Here is a 20,482-nt window from a genome sequence, read left to right as displayed (position 1 = left end):
TTGTGTGGGGTGAGACCATCCGCCAGCAATTAATTAAAAAAATCAGAGGGCTCTCAAATTCAGAAACAGAAAAACTTCTTTATTACGATCCCGCGGAGGGGTTGGGGGGAGGGGGGGAAGGGCAGTCTCCGAACCGATTGAGGACAGTTAGGGAGAGGCGGGACTCAAAGGGCAAAACCCAGCCTTATACTTAATGTAAACAGGTCCCTGCCCCACCACCACTGGTCTTTTACTCTCATTGGTGGAGTCCAGGCTCACAATTTCGCAGAAATCTGCTACCCAGGTACAATTTTAGCCAATGCCAAACTCTTAAAGACGCTTTTCCCCTTATTTGGCGAGGACACAGTTCAGGTGATTTCTTAGTAACTTGAGACTTAGGCCTAGCTGTCAATCAGAAGCCCTGAGTCCCCACCTCCATTCATCCCACTCAATTCACAGAAGGGCTGAGATCCAGATTCCGTGAGAGGGCTTCACCATCTCACTCATCATCCATGGATATATTCTGGTCATATGTGCCCCCATGTGTAAAGCCTTTCCACGTGGAAGACCTATGCATCTTTCCAGTGATGCGTGTATATTTGTGGGATAGTGTGTCCCAGGTTTATGGTGAGAATGTTTGGTACTATATTTAGAGGGAGCTAGTTGATGCGGTGGTTAGAGCACTAGGCCTGGTGTCAGTAAGACCTGAACTGGAAACTTGCCTTAAACACTTACTGGCTGTGTGACCCTGGGCAGCTCACTTTAACCTCTCTCTCACTTTTCTCATATGTAAAATGAGGATGACAACAGGTCTACTTCCCAGGCTTGTGCAAAACAAATGAGATAATTCTTTGCAAAACCAAAGAGCTATTATTATTTTCCTTAATGTAGGCAGCAGATGGTGGCAGAGAGCAAGGCATGTTGAGCTCCCAGCACACAGTAGAGGTATGGAGGAGACTTTCTTTTTTTATTTTTATTTTTATTTTTTTTTTCTTGACATTTTATTGATATCTTTTGTTTTCACATCAGCCATTTTGGGATATGTCCTCTCCCCATCCTCCAATCAGTGAGCTGTCCCATGTAACAAAGAAAAGCAGTTAAGCAAAACCAATACAGTTACATCTTCTAACATTTTATGCAACATTCATACCCACAGTACCCTAACCCAAGGAAAGAAGAGAAAGGCATTTATGGCCTGTTCAATTTCACTTGACTGAGTTGCTTAAGCTACCTATTTCTTATTTTGTGTATTTTATATTTTTGTAGGGTAATCATTTTTTGTTAAAAATTGTAACATCTCAATTTGATTGACACCCTACTAATTCTTATCTGCAAGCATTTAGCCACTGCTCTGCTTAGCTGCCAATCTCTTGTCTCTTTCTTCAGCAATGGTAAGGCGGATACCCTTTCCTCGGGGAAGAGAGATCCAAGGCTTGTTACCTTTGCCAATAACAAAAATGTTTGAGAGCCTAGTGGCAAAGCTATTGCCATTGGCATCTTTTACATGGACAATATCAAAAGAGCCAGGGTGTTTCTCCATGTTGGTGATCAGACCAATTCGACCCAAGTTAGCTCCACCGATCACCATACACAGGTTACCAGTATCAAACCTGATAAAATCAGTGATCTTGCCAGCTTCTAAATCAATCTGAATTGTATCATTCACTTTAATGAGAGGATCTGGGTAACGGATAGTACGGGCATCATGGGTCACCAGATGGGGAATACCTTTTGTACCCACAAAGATTTTTCTCACTTTGCACAATTTATATTTAGCCTCCTCAGCCGTAATACGATGAACAGCAAAGCATCCCTTTGTGTCATATACCAGATGGAAATGTTCACCCGACTTCTCAATGCTAATGACATCCATAAAGCCAGCAGGGTATGTAATATCGGTGCGCACCTTCCCATCAATCTTGATGAATCGCTGCATGCAGATCTTCTTTACTTCATCTCCAGTCAGGGCATACTTCAGTCTGTTTCTCAGGAAGATGATGAGTGGGAGACACTCCCTCAGCTTGTGGGGACCTGTGGATGGTCTTGGAGCAAAAACTCCAGTTAACTTATCCAGCCTTTGGAGCTGCTACACGCTTCAGATGTTTCTTGGGACCACGAGCCATGGTTACACTGTACCTGAAATAAAGTGGTAAATTTACTCGACTGTAGGGTCACAGGCTCCGTCTACTTATAAGCTGTGTGCGTTTGGCCATGTCACTTTACGCTTTTGGGCCTCGGCGTCTTTACCAGCAGCACGACCAGCCGGTCCCAAGGTCGCGCAGAAAGAGCATGGGGGAGACTTTCAATATCCCTTTTCTTTGAGGGGAGTGGCTGTCTTTTAAAATCAAGCTCACCACGGCCAGTCATCTGCCTGGTCCTACCTTTTCTCCCAGCCCCCAATCTTTCATTACCAGATGCCTATTGGACATCTTGACTTGGATGTCCCATAGACTTCTTAAACTGAACATATCCAAAACTGAACTCATTACCTTTCCCCCAGCCCCCTCCTTTTCCTAACTTTTCTATTGTTGTTGAGAACACCATTCTCTTTGTCACCCAGACTCACCTGTCATCTCCAGCTCTTCACTCTCACTCTCCATATTCAATTTGATGCCAAGTCTTGTAAATTCTACCTTTGTGACAACTCTTGTCAGATGCCCCTTTCACTCCACTGACGCTGTCATTTTGCTGTTAAAGGCCCTGATGATCACTTCATACCTGGACTGTTGCAACAGTATAATAATATTCTTGTTGGTCGCTCTGACTCAAGTCTCTCCCCATACCAGCCTCTCCTCCATTTAGTTATAAAAATCACCTTCCTAAAATGCAGGTCCAACCATGTCACATACCACCCACCTTTCCCCTCCCCTGCCCCAGGTTCAGTAAACTCCAGTTGCTTCTCATTAGTTCTAGGACCAAATATAAAAACCTCTATTTGGTTTTCATAACCTGTCTCCTTTCCAGTCTTCTTATACCTCACTCCCCCTTCATACACTCTTTGATTCAGTGACATTGACCTTCTCACATAAGATACTTCATCTCCTAACTCTGCATTGTTACTGACTGTTCACCTGTGCCCAGAATGCTCTTCCTCCTCATCCCTGAAAACCAGATAAATCCCATTTTATATGAGAATCCTTTCCTGATCACCCTTAATGCTAATTTTTTTTCCTGTTGATTATCTCTCTCTCTCTCTCTCTCTCTCTCTTTCTCCTCTTGTCTCTTTCTCTGTCTCTGTCTGTCTCTTGTTCTCTCTCTCTGTCTCTCTTGTCTGTCTCTCTTTCTCTGCATGCTCTCTTCCCTGTTACACTGTGAGCTCCTTGAGCACAGGATTGTATTTTGCCTTTCTTTGTATCCTTGGTGCTTTTACAGGGTCAGGTACATGAAAACATTTAATGTTTGTTGATTTGACTTATTATTCAGAAAGGAAAATATCCTCTCTTATAGGCTGGCAATTTGTTTCTAGGAGTAGCTGACTCCTGAATTCATATACCAGACTTATACAGTATAATATTACTATTTCGCTTTGTCCTGACAAAGAGAAACTAGCTCTTCTTCAAACAAATCTTGTTTCTACAGTATAAAGAATGTTCTCTCTCCTATATCTCGCAATTTGTAAGCCTTAATTAACATATAAACATAGCTTAGCATTTGTTGTACAACATGGTATTAACGTAGATAAATGAAATCTAAACTGAAATCAAAAGATAAAAAAGTCAAGCTAGTATACCTGGCTAACTAGGAGAAGGAAAGGGGCTTTGCTAGGAAGCACAAGAGGTCCCTATGGCTCTCACTGCCTCAGAGTTACAGATTCTTGGCTTGGGCACTCATCTGTGTTGTAGCACAAGACCAATCCAGACCTGAGAAGCTATTAAAATGCTTAGCTCAGTGCTTGGTACATAGAAGGGACCTAATAAATGCTTATTCTCTTCCTCATCTCTTATTACATAGCCTACTTGCAAACTTGCCTTTCCAGTCCCCTTTCTGCTTTCCTAGATTTCTCATTTCTCTTCTTCCTGTGATACCTTTTTCCCCACCAAAGGATCGGTGGCAAGAATCTTGAGGTAAAGGTTAGTCTCTCCACCCAAAAAAGATCTAATATAGGTAGGGTTCTTAATACTTGACCACTGGTTGGACTTGGAGGGTGAGGAAATTGGAAGAATTGAGGATGAGCCTGAGGTTGACGAACCTGGATGAGTGGAAGAATGATGGTTTCCTTGATAGGAAATAGAGAAATTAGGAGAAGGGTGGATTTAAGGGGGGAAATAGTAAGTTCCTTTTTGGACAAGCTGGGGTTGGCATGTTTATAGAACATCAAATTGGGAATGTATAGCAGGTGGTTGATGCTAGACTTGAAAAGTCTAACCCAACTTCTTTTTGCTTCAGTTTCCTCGTGCAAAATGAGAGGTTGGATTTGATGACCTCCGGGTCCCTTTCAGCTATAAATCTATGAGATTACGATTAGAGCTCAAGAGAAATATGAGGCCTGGATATGTAGCTTCGGTAATCATTTGTAGAGTGATGATATCACTGAGGGAGACAGAGTAGAGAGGACCCAAGAAAGATGGCTGGAGTATACTTACACATAATAGGATGAGACATCCAGGTAAAGATATAGACCTGGAATTCAGGGGAGAGACTAGATTGAAAATGATTGAATAGGAGTCAAATTTTCATCGGCAGTAGCATCTATTTTTCTCATAGGAATCAGAATAAAAAAATTGCCTTCTTTCTTTGAACAATGCTAGAAAAAAAAAGGGTATCAGATTTGAATGCCTTGGTGTTAGAACAAACTAGTTAGTAGTTAACCTTTCCAGATTCTGTGGCAATCAGACCCACAGGGAAGCTCAAATCATTTATATAAAGGGGTGTGTGTGTGTGTGTGTGTGTGTGTGTGTGTGTGTTAATCAGCCAAGAGCTACCTTCCATCCTTCCTGATCCAACATTCTTCCCCACATCAAGGAAGCAAAGCTCATTAGACACAGGAAAGAAGAAATCCAACAGAAGTAGATGAAATGTGAAGTTCCACGTGTGGTGGTCAGCCCTGGATTGCAGCTCAGGCCACACTGTAGTAATGCCAGATGCAGCCTTACAGGTGGTTGCAATAGCTGTAGCAATAGCTTCAGGAGCTCTTAGCCCACACATTGTAAGGGGGTTAGACAACTAGTCAGAAAGATAATAGAGGAGACCTTTTGCTGGTGCTGGGTTCAGGAACCTGTTGCATTGCCTATATGCACTTCTGGGTTGTAGTTCCATGGTCCAGAGGAGCATTAGCACTTACAGCTACAAGGGAGCAAGGTCTCTTCATGGGTAAAAAAGCACAGGCCAGGAGAGCATTGACCACATCTCTCCTTAGATCACACTACCCTGGAAACACCTAAAACTTATAGACCTCCAGAACTAGCTCTGGAAACATTAACATGAAAAACCTAAAGCTTAGATAAGTATCCTCTTCACTCTGGGAGCAGAGCTCAACTTTAACATAAAGCACCCAAATTTATGGTAAAGGCTGAAGCAGTACTTAGGGGAAAATTTATATCTCCAAATTTAAGTTACTGTGGTGACAGGGAAGATCAAGACCCAAATTCAGAAGAAGACAATGACGTCAAAACGGCTACAAGCAAAGACTCAACACCTCCCCCCCCCAAAAAAAAACCCCACCACAAACAAAACTCAAAAAGAACAACAGAAACAAAACCAAAAACTGTGAACACAAATCCAATAAGAATTCCTGGAAGATTTGGGGGCTTGATCTTTTCTGTCACCATAGTAACATTTTATGTTCAGGTTCTTATTTTGTTGTTTGCTGATTTTTTTCCAGTCTATTTCTTGACTTTTAACTTTACGTTAAAATTGAACTCTGCTCCCAGAGTGGAGGGGGTACTATCTCAAGCTTCAGGTTTTTCATACTCCTGTTTTCAGCACTAGTTTTAGGGGGTCTGTAAGTCTTGGGTGTTTCCAAGGTGATATGACCTAAGGAGAGGTGTGGTCACTGGCCTGGCCTGTGCTCTGGTCTTTACCCAGAAAGAGAAGCTGGTTTTATTGAAAAAAAATCAATAAAATAGATAAAACATTGGTTAATTTGAATAAACACAGACAGCTTCTAGTTTTATTTATTAGTTCAATGGTTTTCTTACTTTCAATTTTATTAACTTCTTTGATTTTCAGGATTCCAATTTGGTATCTAATTGGGGATTTCTAATTTTTCTTTGGGATGTCTAATTTGTTCTTTTTCTAGATTTTTTTTAGTTGCATGCCCAGTTCATTCATCTGCTCTTTTTCCATTTTATTGATGTGTGCATTTAGAGACAGTAGGGAAATTATCAACCTAGTTGACCATATCAATAACAAAAAGAACAAAAAGTTATGTTTATAAAATGCAGAAAAAGCTTTTGACAAAATACAATACTTATTCATATTAAAAATACTAGAAAGCATTGGAATAAATGGGGCTTTCCTTACAATGATACGTAGTATCTAAAATCATCAGCAAGCATTATTTCTTATAGGGATAAACTAGAAGCCTTTCCAGTAAGATTGGGGTGATGCAAGGATGCCCATTATCAGCATTGTTATTCAATATTATTCTAGAAATGCTAGCTGTAGCGATATGAGAAGAAAAAGAAATTGAAGGAATTAGATGGAGAGCATTGTGGGATGTAAAATGCATAATTGTGATTACATCACATTAAAAAGGATTTATGCAAACAAAACCAATGTAGCTAAGATTTGAAGGAAAGCAGGAAACTGGGAAAACATTTTTACAGAAGATTTCTCTGATAAAGGCCTCATTTCTCAAATATGTAGAGTAATGAGTCAAATTTATAAGACTATGTCATTCCCCAGTTGACAGATGGTCAAATAATATGAATAGGCAGTTTTGACATGAAGAAATCAAAGCTATTTCTAGTCATTTGAAAAAGGCTCTAAATCATTATTGATTAGAGAAATGCAAATTAAAACAACTCTGAGGTACCACCTCACACCTATCAGATTGGCTAATATGATAGAAAAGGAAAATGATAAATGTTGGAGGGGATGTGGGAAAACTAGGACACTCATGTACCATTGGTGGAGTTGAACTTCTGGAGAGCAATCTGAAAGTATGCCCCAAAGGCTATAAAACTGGGCATACCCTTAAACAAGAAAAAGCACTACTAGGTCTGTTTCCCAAAGAGATTTTTTTTAAAAGGGAAAAGAATCTATTTGCACAAAAATATTTATAGCAGCTCTTTTTGTGTTGGCTAAGAATTGGAAATTGAACAGATGCCCATGAACTGGGAAATGACTGAACAAGCCATGGTTTATGATTGTGGTAGAATATTATTGTGCTATAAGATATGATGAGCGAGATGGTTTCAGAAAAATCTGGGAAGACTTAATTAACTGTTGTGAAATGAAGTAAGCTAAACTAGGAGAACATTGTACATAGTAATGGCAGTATTGTAAGATGATCAGCTGTGAATGCTTAGCTATTTTCAGCAGTACAATCATCCAAGGTGATTCCAAAGGAGTTAGGAAGAAAAATACTATTTAGCTCCAGAGAAAGAACTGATGGATTCTGAATGTAGATCAAAGCACACTCTTTTTACTTTATTTTTCTTGTTTTTTTAGTCAGTGTTTTCTTCTGCAACATGACTAATTGTTTTGCATGATTTTACATGTATAATCTATATCAAATTGCTTGCCTTCTTAAAGAGAGGGGGGTGGAGCGAGGGAGAGAATTTGGAATTCAAAATTTTTTTTTAAATTAATGTTCAAATTAGTTTACATGTCATTGATAAATATTTGATGAAATATATATATATATATATGTATGTATATTATATACACAGACATACAAAAAAATAACAGAAAAATCCTATATTGGGGATGATTTATTTACTGGTTTATATGCTTAGGCTACTTCCCTGAACTTTGTCTTTGCAAGGAGGTCTGGAGGATCAAACATACAGAGAGAAGACGGACTTCATACACACTCAGTTTCCTGGAGCAAAAGCTTTTTTAACTGTGAGGACCTCCCTGCCCCGCCCCCAACCACATGACTCTAGAGATGGCAGCGAATGTAGACTGTGGTGGATCAGCAAAGAGATCCTAGGACAGAGCTTCTAGAAATGTGTGTAAGCTGGGAGAAGTGTTGTGACTGTAATGGTGCCAGTGGGGTGGATCTGGTGCCCAGCTGGGATATTTTAGGACCTGGGCTGAGGAACAGCAAAAGAACCATGATATGGTGAGCTAGCCTGAACCTTGCCCTCCACTAGTATTGTGCGTTAAGTGGCCTCCAGAGGTGTTGATCACGCTCCAAATCATGAGTACTTTCTGTTAGCAGGGGTCCCCTTAGCCTCAGAGTAATGTGTCAAGAGGAATATATAAGGTTCCTGGAGGAAGTGGGGTTCTTTGGAGAGTAAAGGACGTTTAATGGACTTGGAGGTAAGTTTTCTTTTATTTTTTGGCTAAACAGAGTCTGTTGCACTTTTGATATTATGTACACATGAATGCTTCCATGTGAGCACCATACTTTTTAAAAATTTTGTTATGGATATTTAGACATGGGCTAAATATTCCCAGGGGGTAAACTCTGGTTTGGGACATGAGCCATCGAGGGTATGATTAATCAAAACCCTCCAACGGAGCATAGATTTATTGGAAGATAGATGGCTAGAACATTTATTATGTGCCAGGTACTAGAAGAGCCAATGTAGTTCAGCTCCCTCTCCTTCAAAATGAGGAAACTGAAATTTAGAGAAATAAACATTCCCAGGGTTCTAAAGGTGGTAAGTGGCAGAGCCAGAAGGCAAACTTGTGTCCTCTGACTCCAAATCCAGCATTATTTCCATGGCACCATGATGGAACATTGTGTAAGTCATGAACTTGGTTTTTGGGCCATAGGTTATGCCTCCAAATAATCATCTGACATTAAAAAAATCTATATGTATGTGTGTGTGTATAATGTGTATCTATCTGTATGTGTATGTATATATATATCTCATGTATATGAGATATATATATATATATATATCATATGTATATCATATGTTGTAGGCATAGCTCTGACACCAGCACACTCTTAGTCCCAGATTTTTGGGATAAAATGAGGCACTTGCAAGTCATTGAACAAAGGAGGTTTACTTTTCCCAAAGATATGCAGCAAGGATCCAGTGGTATTTATCTTCAATTTTAGTAGACTTGGCTTCCCTTGCTTTCTGAGGAAAATCTGGCTGATCAGCAAATTTACAGGATATGATATCTCACTTACTCTTGGGTATTCACTAAGTCTGAGAAGCCCAGATTTCATGTGGCTGGTACTTTTTATGCCCCTAGATGACCCAGAAACTGCATTAGGGAAGCCAGGACAATCAAGCGCCAGGGCAAGCTTTGTGTGCTGGGCCTACCCAATGTTGGCTGAGGGAGCGAGGAAGGAAGCTCTATCTGGGATGCAGAGGCAAAATAATTCAATTCAATAAACATTTATTAAGCAATGTATCAGGCACTGTGCTAAGTGCCGGGGATAGGAGAAGAGGCAAAAGATAGCTCCTGCCCTCAAGGAGTTTACACTCAAATGGGAGGGACAACATGCAAACAAATATAGACAAAACAAGCTATGTAGATAAAAAGAAGTAACAGAAGGAAGACACTGGAATTAAGAGGGGTGGGGAAAAGCTTCCTATAGAAGGTAAGATTTTAGTTGGGACTGGAAGGAAGCCATGGAGGTCAGTAGTCAGAGTGGAGCAGGGCAAGCATTCTAGGCATGGAGGACAGCTAGAGAAAATGCCCAGAGCTGACAGGTGGAATGTTTTGTTAATGGAACAGCCATGAGTTGAGGAATAAGGTATAAGAAGATTAGAAAGGTAGGAGGAAGTCAAGTTATGAAGGACTCTGAATGCCAAACGGAACATTTTTTATTTGATCCTGGAGACATTAGGAAGCAACTGGGGTTTATTGACTGGGAGGCAGAGGGTGACATGATCATAATTCCACTTTAAGAAAATCACTTTGATGGCTGAATGGAGGATAGATTGGAGTGGGGAGAGACTTGAGGCAGGCAGACCCACCAGCAGGCTATTGCAGTAATAGAGGTATGAGGTTATGAGGGTTTGCACTAGAGTGTTGACAGTGTCAAAGGAGAGAAGGGAACATTATTTGGCAGATGTTACAAAAATGAAATTGGTGGGCCTGGATAACAGCTTGGATATGGAGGCATGAGAGATAGAGAGGAATCCAAGATGTGATCTAGGGTGTAAGCCTGAGGGATTGGGAAGAGGTGTTGCCCCGTATAGCAATAGGGAAGGTGATGGTAGGGGAGCATTTGAGGGGAAAGACCATGAGCTCTGCTTTGGACATGATGATTGTAAGATGTCTACTGGACATCCAATTTGAGATGTCTGAAAGGCAGTTGGAGATGGAGTTCCTAAGTGGAGCTTTACCTTTTTATACCATATTTTTGTGTGTGCATTTATACAATGCTGATTACTGTGGTATGACATCTGGAGAGGGAGTGAAGGCAAGGAGAAAATGAAGCCAAATCTCAACTGCTGATGGCACAAGATCAATTTAAGATCTTTAGAGAAAGAGCTCACCAAGTTGACAAGCTAAGAAGGAAACTGCAGTTAAAAAGAAAGATACTGTTTCAACCTAAAAATAAGAGAGGGAAAGAGCTGAGATGTTTGACGAGTGACTTATGAATCTATTTCATTTCCTCCCAAATCCCAATTCTGAGGGCTGCAGGCATTTTGTCCTATCAATTCAATAGCTCAAGAAATGTATACCTTGAAACGAAATTATGAATCCTTGAATCTTGACCATTTTACATTTTCATTAATTCTTACCCTCTTCTCTACCCCCTACCCCCACCCTGGCCATATTGCTTTAACTTTCGTTTGGGTTGCTTGTTCATGAACAGTGAAAACAGAAAGAAGCCTCGATTCTACCTGTAGGATCCTTTGTGATACAAACACTACATAGGACTTAAGTTCAAAGGTGTTCTAAGCCAAAACAACCCAGAAATTCCATGGAATATGCTTCTGAGAAAGCATGGTGGTATAGGGGAAAAAATCCTGACCTGGGAGTCAGATGACCTGGATTGCAATCCTAGCTTTATCCTCCAAAGGATGAGTGACCCTGAGCAAAATCCTAAGCCTCTCTATCTATCTGTGATATTATGGGGAGGTCTGGATCATCTCTAAAGTCTTTTAGCTCCAGATTTCTACTACTAGAATCTAGATAAGGGCCGTCCAAAATCCAGCCCGTGGCCGTATGCAGCCGGCAGTGCAATTTTATGAGGCCTGCCTGTGGGTTTTAATTTTCATGAGCGAAAAAATAAAATGATAATTTGCATGGAATGTGTATTAGATTTTTTTAAATTCCATCACTAATAACCTCATTGATGTTAATTTTCTTTGATGTTCTTAAGCAGTATTATGGGCAGAACATATTGCACAGAATTTTCAATCCATCTGTGGGATGCAGACTAGTCAGTAGGCACCTACCTTTATACTGCTGTGTTGTTGCTTTGTTGTTTTGTATTTGCTTTCGCGCTTTTCGCCTTAGCCTGTCATATTGATGACGCATGTTCCCCCACTTTCTATTAGAGTACTGTATTTTTATTCTGGGTGTGGTCCTTGAATAATTGTTTTATTTTAATATGGCCCTAAGATAACCTAAGGTTGGATAGCCCTGATCTAAATGGTGAGGGGGATGGAAACCATGCCAGATGAAGATCATTTTAAAGAAACAGGATTGTTTAGCTTTGCAAAGAGAGGCTGTAAGGGCAGGAAATGTCTTCAAATACTTGGAGGCCTACGTGGAGGAGAGATTACACATATTTTGCTTGACCCCAGACAGAAGAAGGAGCAATGAATGGAGGTTACAGAGAAATAGATTTTGATTCATGAGAAAAAAAATCCTAATAATTAGAGCTTTTGAAAAGGGGAATACATTGCCTTAAGAGATAGTGGGAGCCCTTCTCCAGAGAGGATGTGGTAGAGGATATTCTGGTGGGTTATGATTTGGACTAGGTGACCTCTGAGGTCTTGTCCAACTCTAAAGTTGTAGGTATGTATGCGTATCTAAAATGTAAGCCAATGTCATTTCTTTCAGAAAAATCTAGGTGACTAGGAAAATAACCTAGTGAATAGGCAATAGGAAAATCCAGAGTTCTTAAAGTACTCAAGTGAAAAACTGTGTTTATTTCTATATCTAGATTGAGGGTTTCATTAAAGAACTAGATGCTTGGGTAGAGGTAGTTTTATAGTCTGTTAAATATAGACAGTACAATTAGATTATTTGAAGAAAACTCAATGAATTTTAGTATGATGGCTTGGAAGGCAACATTTTAAAAAAATCTCTATTTCCCTTTATAGTTGAAAAATAACAAAGAATATTAAATACGTGTCACTCATACCTTGAAAAGTTCACTAAAATAATATTCTGATGCCTTTTTGTGGTGTGGAGGTGACCCAGGGCTATCAAAGGCTACACAAGTCCTGGGAGGGCCTATTCAAATTTCAAGTAAAACTATGACCCTGGACTGTGATGAGGACTGGCCTAGCTAGGTTTATTTAGCCTCACCAGAAGGCTGACCACCTGCTGATGAGTTTTGGGGCAGTGATAGTTAATGAAACCATCTACTGAGGTGCAAAAGAATTCCAAGAGGAATCGATGGAAGGAAAAATCATACTGATGGGATGACAACTCTTTCAAATTAATTTGAAGCATTTCTGTAATTTACAGTGCAATTTTAAAAACATCCATTTTTCTATTTAGTAGAAAAACATCATTAATATTCAGTACTTGTGGTTTGATAATGATTTTAGTATCTGGGCCAAATCCCATCCTTAGTTATATGTGTGGCTCTCTCATTGATTCTTGGCCTGTTTAAATCAATACGTGAGGAGAAAATGTTCTATGATGTACAGTCTATTATTATCACAGAGATCATAAAAGCAGGGAAGAATTGTGGCAGGAATGCTAGTACTTAGTGGTTATCAATATCATAAAGACTATGTGATAGCAAAATAATTATATGCACTAAAAACAGGAGAGAGTGATTCATTGTTACTGACTGTATCAATAGTAGGTTTGAAAAATTACATGCTTCTATCCTTTCAGGTAAAATAATCTTCAGTCTATCTGGTTGAAAATGGGACCCAATTCACTGACTATAAGAGGTAATTATAACTATTGACATGGTTTTTTAAACACATTGTAACTGTTCCTATGACTTTATTACATTTTTCTCTCAACCAGATTTGACTTAGAACACTGCTTTGATCTGATATTAATACTGATCAGTTAATTAATCAGATATTAATCAGCCCTATTTCCTTTTGGTTCCTCTTTTGGATTGGATAGCACATAGATGTTTTAAGCAAAAAAAGATGTAAAAGTGACAAAGATGCTGTAATATTTCACAAGGCAGGGAGGTCAGTCAATCTCATGACCTGGTCATATGAGAAGAGAAAGGGAGAGGGAGAGGGAGAGCACTTTTGGATAATTGTTTAAACTTTCCACTTCACATTCCTTGAACAGCTATGAGAGAGCTATCACCTGAACCTGGGCATTTTGTTTTACCGCTACTAGATCTGCTACAGTAGTTAGATTTCCTTATGTCACTGAATTTTTTTTTCCAGTTTCCATAGTTTAGATATGTTTGCAAATTTTATGTGGAATTGATTTGGTATTATTTCTTTCTGATCAGTATGTATCACTCTATAAATGTTACTAACTTGTAGGACATTCCTTAAATTACATGTTTTGTCTATCTTATTAATGAGGTTCCTAAATTTTCCATATCACTAATAGGAAAACATGATAGGATATAAAATTGCTCTTAATTGCGGCTTGAGATTTCCCATCTATATAAACTTATTTTGGGGGCCTCTAAAGCATTAGTGTATTTGTAGACTGGCTGCTATGGCTACATTCCTTGGTTTATTGGGATTTCCAATAAGAATAGCATAGTTTGATCTCGTCAGCCACTCCTTCCTAATCCTCTCCCCCTCATTCAATCTTCATTGTAGTACAGGGTGTTCCTAAAGTCTGGACACATAGGCAAAAATGCATGTTTTCAAGAAATGAAATGAATGAAATTTTCGACAGCATTTTAATAGGAATATTAATAAATAACATCTTCAACATGATTTCCATCATTTGTGATGCAACGGTTGATGTGCTTTGCAAGATTCACGTAAACTGGATGCAATAACTCCACACTGCTGTCCATTTTAGCACATTCACTCTTTATGTATTCAATCAAGTGTGTTGCGTCTGTGATTTTCATTGAGTATAACTTCTCCTTTAGCATACCCCAGAAAAAGAAGTAGCTGAACAACGCTGAGTCTTGGGTGAAATGGTTAATGAGATGTTAATGAGATTTCCTATGTGTCCAGACTTTAGGGACACCATGTATATTGGGGGAAATGAAAAGAAGGCCCTGACCCTGAAGAGTCCTGCTCGGGACTCTACCTTTAAGGACTAGAAAGTTGCTTTCATGTATTTATCAACTTGAGCTAATGCTGTAAGCATGGTTCACTTGATTAAATATGGCATTCCTATTCAAGTATGTGTGATGGGCTTCTAGTGGCAACTGGAACATTTGGAAGATTTGACTGGCAGCACATTCCCTCTTTCCTCACTTACCTTACCCTAGCAGTCTCCACATCTCCAACAAAACAACAGCCTATTTCTTTCTATCACTGACACTAGGTGATTTTCCATTTCCCTTTTATGGTCCCCTTCTTCAACCTGGTCCCATTTAGATCTTGTTTTTTTTCAGGCCATGATATGGACTCTCAATCTGGATTCTTTTTTTTCCCTTTGTCATGGCACTCATAGACTTGCCATCTTTCCTTAGACCTTCTGTCCACTGGTGAAGTCTTAATAATTTGGAACATTTTGCTCAATACAGGACTTCAGTGCTGAGGGAAAGAGTCGTAATGTGGCAGTAATAAAATGACTTCAATAACATTACAAAGTATGTTCTAATCATTTATTTACACAAATTGTTAGACTCAAAGTGCATTACAGAACAGACATTTTTGCAATTTGCCACTCTCATTTTATAGGTGAGGAAACCAAGGCTGAAAGACATCTACCCAATTGCCTAAGGTTCTATAATGACTTGCAGTTAAGAAGTCTGTTCCTGAGTCACATTTTTGTTTTTTAATCAAACCCATTCTAAAACATGATTTATTCTTAGTAAAACCATGCTGCTTAGTTCACTTAATGCCATTTTTAAAAAATATCTAATACTTTAAAGTATTTTTCAAGACTCAGATAAGCACCGATAAAAGGCTTACTAAATTAAGCAGTGTTCTTCAGGGGCCTTTCATAGGTATTATTTTATTTAATATTTCTACTAATGAAAGAAAAAAAATCCACTTCATGGAAGACATTAAAATTGAGATTTATTTTTAAAAAATACTTTTAATTTAGTATGGTCTATTTGAAAGAGCATTGTGGTGAAAGTCATTCTGAACACTCAGCAGTTTTATCATAGACTTGTGCGTGACTTTACACAAGTCATAAGAGTTTTCTTCATGCCTTGGTTTCCTCTTTCATTTTTGCATTATATACAGATGGTATAAAGAGAAAATGAGCTAAGAGGTGTGAAAAATGCATTGGGGGAAAAAGTGCCATGTTATAGAATTATTTAGCATACGTTAATAACGCTAGTTCATATCTACAAAATTATATGATATATGAAACATGTGTGATTTTTTTTTCAGTGTAGAGAACATCCAGTGTAGAAATTCCTCCACAGACTGAAGATCAAAATTTGTTTATGATTTAGTACTTAAGTCCTAGCAAGCTGCCTGAGGCACACAGAGGTAAGTGCCTTGACTGTGGTCGACCAAACATTTGTCAGAGGCAGGGTTTGAACACAGGTTTTGCTTCCTCTATGTTCAGCACTCTAATCACTATAACATGCTGCCTCACCTACACATTTAAAACATTCATTTAAAAATTAAATGTATGTTATGTTAAAAACATCAAATATTCATACAATCCATGTTGACGAGTAGGTAGTCGAGCTAAAATATCGTTATCACAACCTACTGAAGATAAGTGGGCTCAGACAGAGTGAAGGAGGATATCTAGAGATGGGAGGTCTTCATTAGAAATGCCTTGTTAAACTTTCTTTTTTTCATTTCTCTTGGTAAGGCAGACTGGAAGCATAACATCTTCAATATTTCAGTGCTGTCATTAATTGACTATTTCTAGCTTATTAATGGGTCCATCTACACAGAACAGAAATAGGCCAGTTGCATTATTTCAGACAAAAAATGAGGATGGGGAAAGCGATTTAGACTAGGAGTCCTTTCTCACACAAATGCTTGTCGTGTGACTTACAATGTCTTTCTTTGTGCTTCAGGCTTTTTAGCTTTATCATGGGAACACCTGGTTCAACTCCACCTGTAGTGACAGAACATCTGAAGCTTTTGAATCTGTTAGAAATTACAGATATTCTTCTACAGTAATGCATGGAGAGAAAAGTCACAATTTATAGAATAGAGAAGGAAAATCCATCTCTGCTGTTTGCTTCAAACAAGCCGTTGTCCTAGGAAGTCCAAGAGCGAATAACAAGCCACTCTTTATTGCACGTTCACAGCATGTTTTACTGAACTCACCTACGAAAGCGAATCACTAAAGTAAATGAACTGGGGCCATGTGTTCCTTCATTAGGATACTGAAGGTCACTTAGCAAATTATTTCTTAAGGTCGCAAAGTTGTAGCTGGGAGTTTTAGAAACGTTATTTCCTAAAAAGGCATTTATTTCCTTCTTACTAGCAGCCATTATTCCCAGTGTCCCCTTGCTTTTTTTCCCTTTTGGTGCTTGAAATAATCATAATAAAAAAGAGCCCAAAGTATAGTCAGCTTCCAGTTATCTGTGTTAATGAGAGGCAATAACTTGAAGTTCAAAACAAGTCATTTTCCTGGGTTAGTTTCTGAGGAGTGTGGCTTCTCTTCAAGGCAGATAATTTGCCCAAGAATAATCAGGAATTGACTGGTGTGTATGTGTGTTCAAATAATAAAGAATATTCTCTATCTAGATTAATGCTTCGGTATTGTTACCAAACTTACGTTTTTTAAAAGGAGAAAGCATCTTTTCAAATTAAGGACCAATGTGGAAAGAAAGGAGATAATTGCAAAAATGCAAACAAAATATATTAAAAACTATAATGGGATTAACAGTGCTGTGCTATATACTGGATAGGTTTGATCTTGAGTTAAGCTTGTCTACATGAGAAACAACAATAGGGTAAGTTCATCAATCCCAAGCTTTGTGCAGACCAAATAATTCAATATACTGTAACATATAAAAACTTCAGAAAACTTTAAAAAGACTTATTTTCTTTAAGTCACTGCTATTTACATAATCGAGGCTTTATATAATTGTTCAACTTTATTAAGATGTGAAAATTCCTAAAACGGAAAGAAAAAGTAGCAAAGAAAGCAGAAAACGATGAATCCAATGACCCAGTTTACTGAATAGATATAGATGATAACCATGTCCATGTCAAACCACCATGCACGGCTGTCATCCTCAAAGTGCATATAATCCATTCTATGAGCACCATGTGGAAACTGTCTCCTTGTAACTGGATCTGCACGTCTACGGAAACCTGAATAAAAACATATGAGCAGATTTTTAAAAAAAAGTTGTTTAAAGTAAATTAAGTACTCAAGAGTAAGGTTAGGTTATGAACATTTATAATTCTAACCTTTTGTGAACAGAAAAATCTCAGAATCTGACACTGATTAGTCTGGTTTATATCTGATAGTATCTCAGTGAGAAGGCCTCTAGGAGAGATGACTATTAAAGGTTGTTTGTTTTCATAGCCATAAGATTATTAAAACTCTGTTCAAACAAGTATCAGCATGTCAATGACAAAAAGGTTATTTCTAATGTTTATTTTTATAGAGGAATAGAGAATACAGGTTTATAATCATACTGTATGAGCTGTTAATGTTGGGATAAAACTCTACCCAGAATCAATAAAGGATTAAGAGAGGGGTAGAAACATTGGGGAAGGTCAGTTTGGACTTCATAGGGTAGGTGCTGACAGAATACACTTTATGGGGAACATTTCTCCACAGCATATCTTGGTCCTAAGACTGAGCTTTAATGATATTTTGTGCAGTGAGTTAACTTTTTTATCTGGACAAGAAACAAAGTAAAGAGCCTGCAAAGAGTCAAGAGAAAGGTATGACAGAGAAATATTTCCAAGGTCAGAGAATGGGCAGGAAAAGAGAAGGAAGGAAAATAGTATTTATCTACCTCTATGGGAAGGGTGTACCAATTTGTGATGTGACATCCACATCCACTGAAGTATCAGTCACTCAAAACCTTTAATTTTGCTCTTACGTCATCTTTCTGCATGAATTAATAAGTGTAGGGAGCTGCTATGAATGAGGACTGCTGCATACTTTCTTAGGGGTCAAATTTAGCACTACACCCACATATATGTGAGGAAGTACCATGTCAGTGGAGAGGAAGGTCATGTCAATATCCATTCTAGATGCCAAAACCTTGGGAGTTACACTGATAACTTAAAAAAGGAGTAAGATGGAGGTTTTAAGGATGGGAAAGGATAGACTTCATATATGAGCAGGGGAAAATAACCACTGGGACCAAGACTAAATCTTCCCAAAGGCCACATTCCCTAAAAAGGATATCTATGGACTACCAGACTATGACTTACCAATGGATTAAATTTATTTTCTGGCGCTGCAGAAACTGGGTCCATTACAGACATGACTCTTGGGGGGTGGGGGTGGATAATAACTATTTTAGCCATGCACACAGTATCAGCTTGCAGGATTCTACAGCTGGGAAGATGTGTAGGAGAGCATATCATGCAGCCATTCATCAATGTCTCACTAACGAAACAGATTTCATTGCATCTTGTTTGACTTTTCTGAAATGGAGGCCGTTCAATTGAATACATATTAAGTGCCTGCCAGGGATAAAGCACTGGGCTAGAGGCCAAGAAGAAAAAGGCAAAAACAAAATAAAAAAAACATAAAACACAAAAGTCTGTTCTCTCATGGCATTTTCATTACACTGGTGGATAAAACCATGCATACTTGAAGAAAGTTGAAGAAATAGAGACACCTCAAAACTAAGTTGGGTCAGGAAAGCTTCAAAGAGGCAGGCAATCCCAAGCTGAGCCCTGGAAGAAGATCCCTCTGAGAGACAGAATCAAGGAGGGTGGGCACTCCAGGTCCTGGGGGCTTCTTAAGGGAGGGGACAAAGTGGGGGAGGTAACACTGAATTTAGGAAGTAGCTAGTACTCTGGTTGGGTTGGAACAGAGAGGAATATGAAGGAGCTGGAAAGGTAGCCTTGCGTCAGACTGTAGAAAGAGCATCTCACATGCTAAGCTATAAAATAATTTTCTCCTAGAAGCAGTAGGGAGCCATGGATCATTTCAAAGATCCCTATCCCTATCATCACAATTAAAATTTCCCACTAAGTTCAAATAGTTGAGGGGAAAGATTATAAAAGGTGACTCATACTCTAGATCTGGTCAAACAGGTCAGACATATAGGTGCTCCTTGAGGAGTTTCTACTTTTATTGCCACAGATTTAAGTGTGATCTGGATGAAAGGTAGAGAGAATTTCTAAGGCAACAGAGCTATAAATCACATTGTTGGGATAAGCACTAGATATTTTTTTTTAGGGAGTCAAATCATTCTTTAATACAGTTGGAAAAACTGGATCATTAGCATGAAGAATTAACTTGGAACCCTATTATAATAAATTCAAGGTGAGTCAGAGTTAAACAAAACCACATATATAACATGAGAAAACAAAATAACACTTTTATCAATTGTGAAGGGGAGACGCAAAATGGAGCCTTAAAAGTTGCCGAACACTGTCTATCACTCTCTTATAATACCATAAAAGATTCTAAGACATATAGAAATAACTATTCAGTAATCCAATGAATATAAACATTAATGAAGTAAAAAAAATGGAGAGACAAATGCTCAGTAGGAAACTACTCCTGTTAGACATGAATGCCTGTCACTTCTATTTTCTGTGTCAGCTATCTACCAGTTTATCTATAACTTGCTTCTCTACATTGAGAAGAGTTACTCAGAACAGTTAAGAAACTAAAATATACGCAAAACAAGCTTTATAGCATCTATCCTCACATCTCCTTATACTTGAGTTGGTTCTTACCACAAAGCAACAGTAAGTTGTCATATTGGGAAGGTAAGAATGGAATAAATGTGGGAATTATAGAGGCTGAACTATTTAGTCCATTAATCCCAAAACTCTTCTACAACCAATCTCCTCTCACTTATCGCCTTCTACTTATTAGTGTGTAAGTTTCTAGCAAAATAAACACCATTACAGAGAGAAATAGGATGAATTCAAACTAGGCAACAGAAAAATGATGAAATGTAAATAGTCAAATTTCCATATTAACAATCTATATTGTCCTCAACCCAAAGGATGGAATGTGAGCCACTGACCAATGTGAGGACAACAGG

At 38.6% G+C, this 20,482-nt stretch overlaps 1 protein-coding gene and 1 pseudogene across 3 annotated transcripts in view; both read right to left on the bottom strand.

Annotated features, from left to right (window-relative positions):
* Window positions 1–1,066: 1,066 nt before the first annotated feature.
* LOC118856695 lies at window positions 1,067–2,227 on the bottom strand (annotated as a pseudogene).
* A 12,723-nt stretch (window positions 2,228–14,950) lies between these two features.
* RNF180 (ring finger protein 180) overlaps window positions 14,951–20,482 on the bottom strand; it is a 272,283-nt gene continuing 266,751 nt past the window's right edge. The window contains exon 8 of one of the 3 annotated variants that reach the window (XM_036768877.1): window positions 14,951–17,603. In XM_036768877.1, coding sequence (XP_036624772.1) covers window positions 17,404–17,603 — 200 coding nt within the window. In that variant the 3' untranslated portion in view covers window positions 14,951–17,403. The remainder of the gene's footprint in view (window positions 17,604–20,482) is intronic. The other 2 variants (XM_036768883.1, XM_036768869.1) reach the window with 2 other exon arrangements.

The sequence above is a fragment of the Trichosurus vulpecula genome, chromosome 1, assembly GCF_011100635.1.
Source record: "Trichosurus vulpecula isolate mTriVul1 chromosome 1, mTriVul1.pri, whole genome shotgun sequence".
Taxonomy (NCBI): Eukaryota; Metazoa; Chordata; class Mammalia; order Diprotodontia; family Phalangeridae; genus Trichosurus; species Trichosurus vulpecula.
Note: the sequence above shows the minus strand (reverse complement) of the source record. Positions and strands in the feature narration are given on the sequence as shown.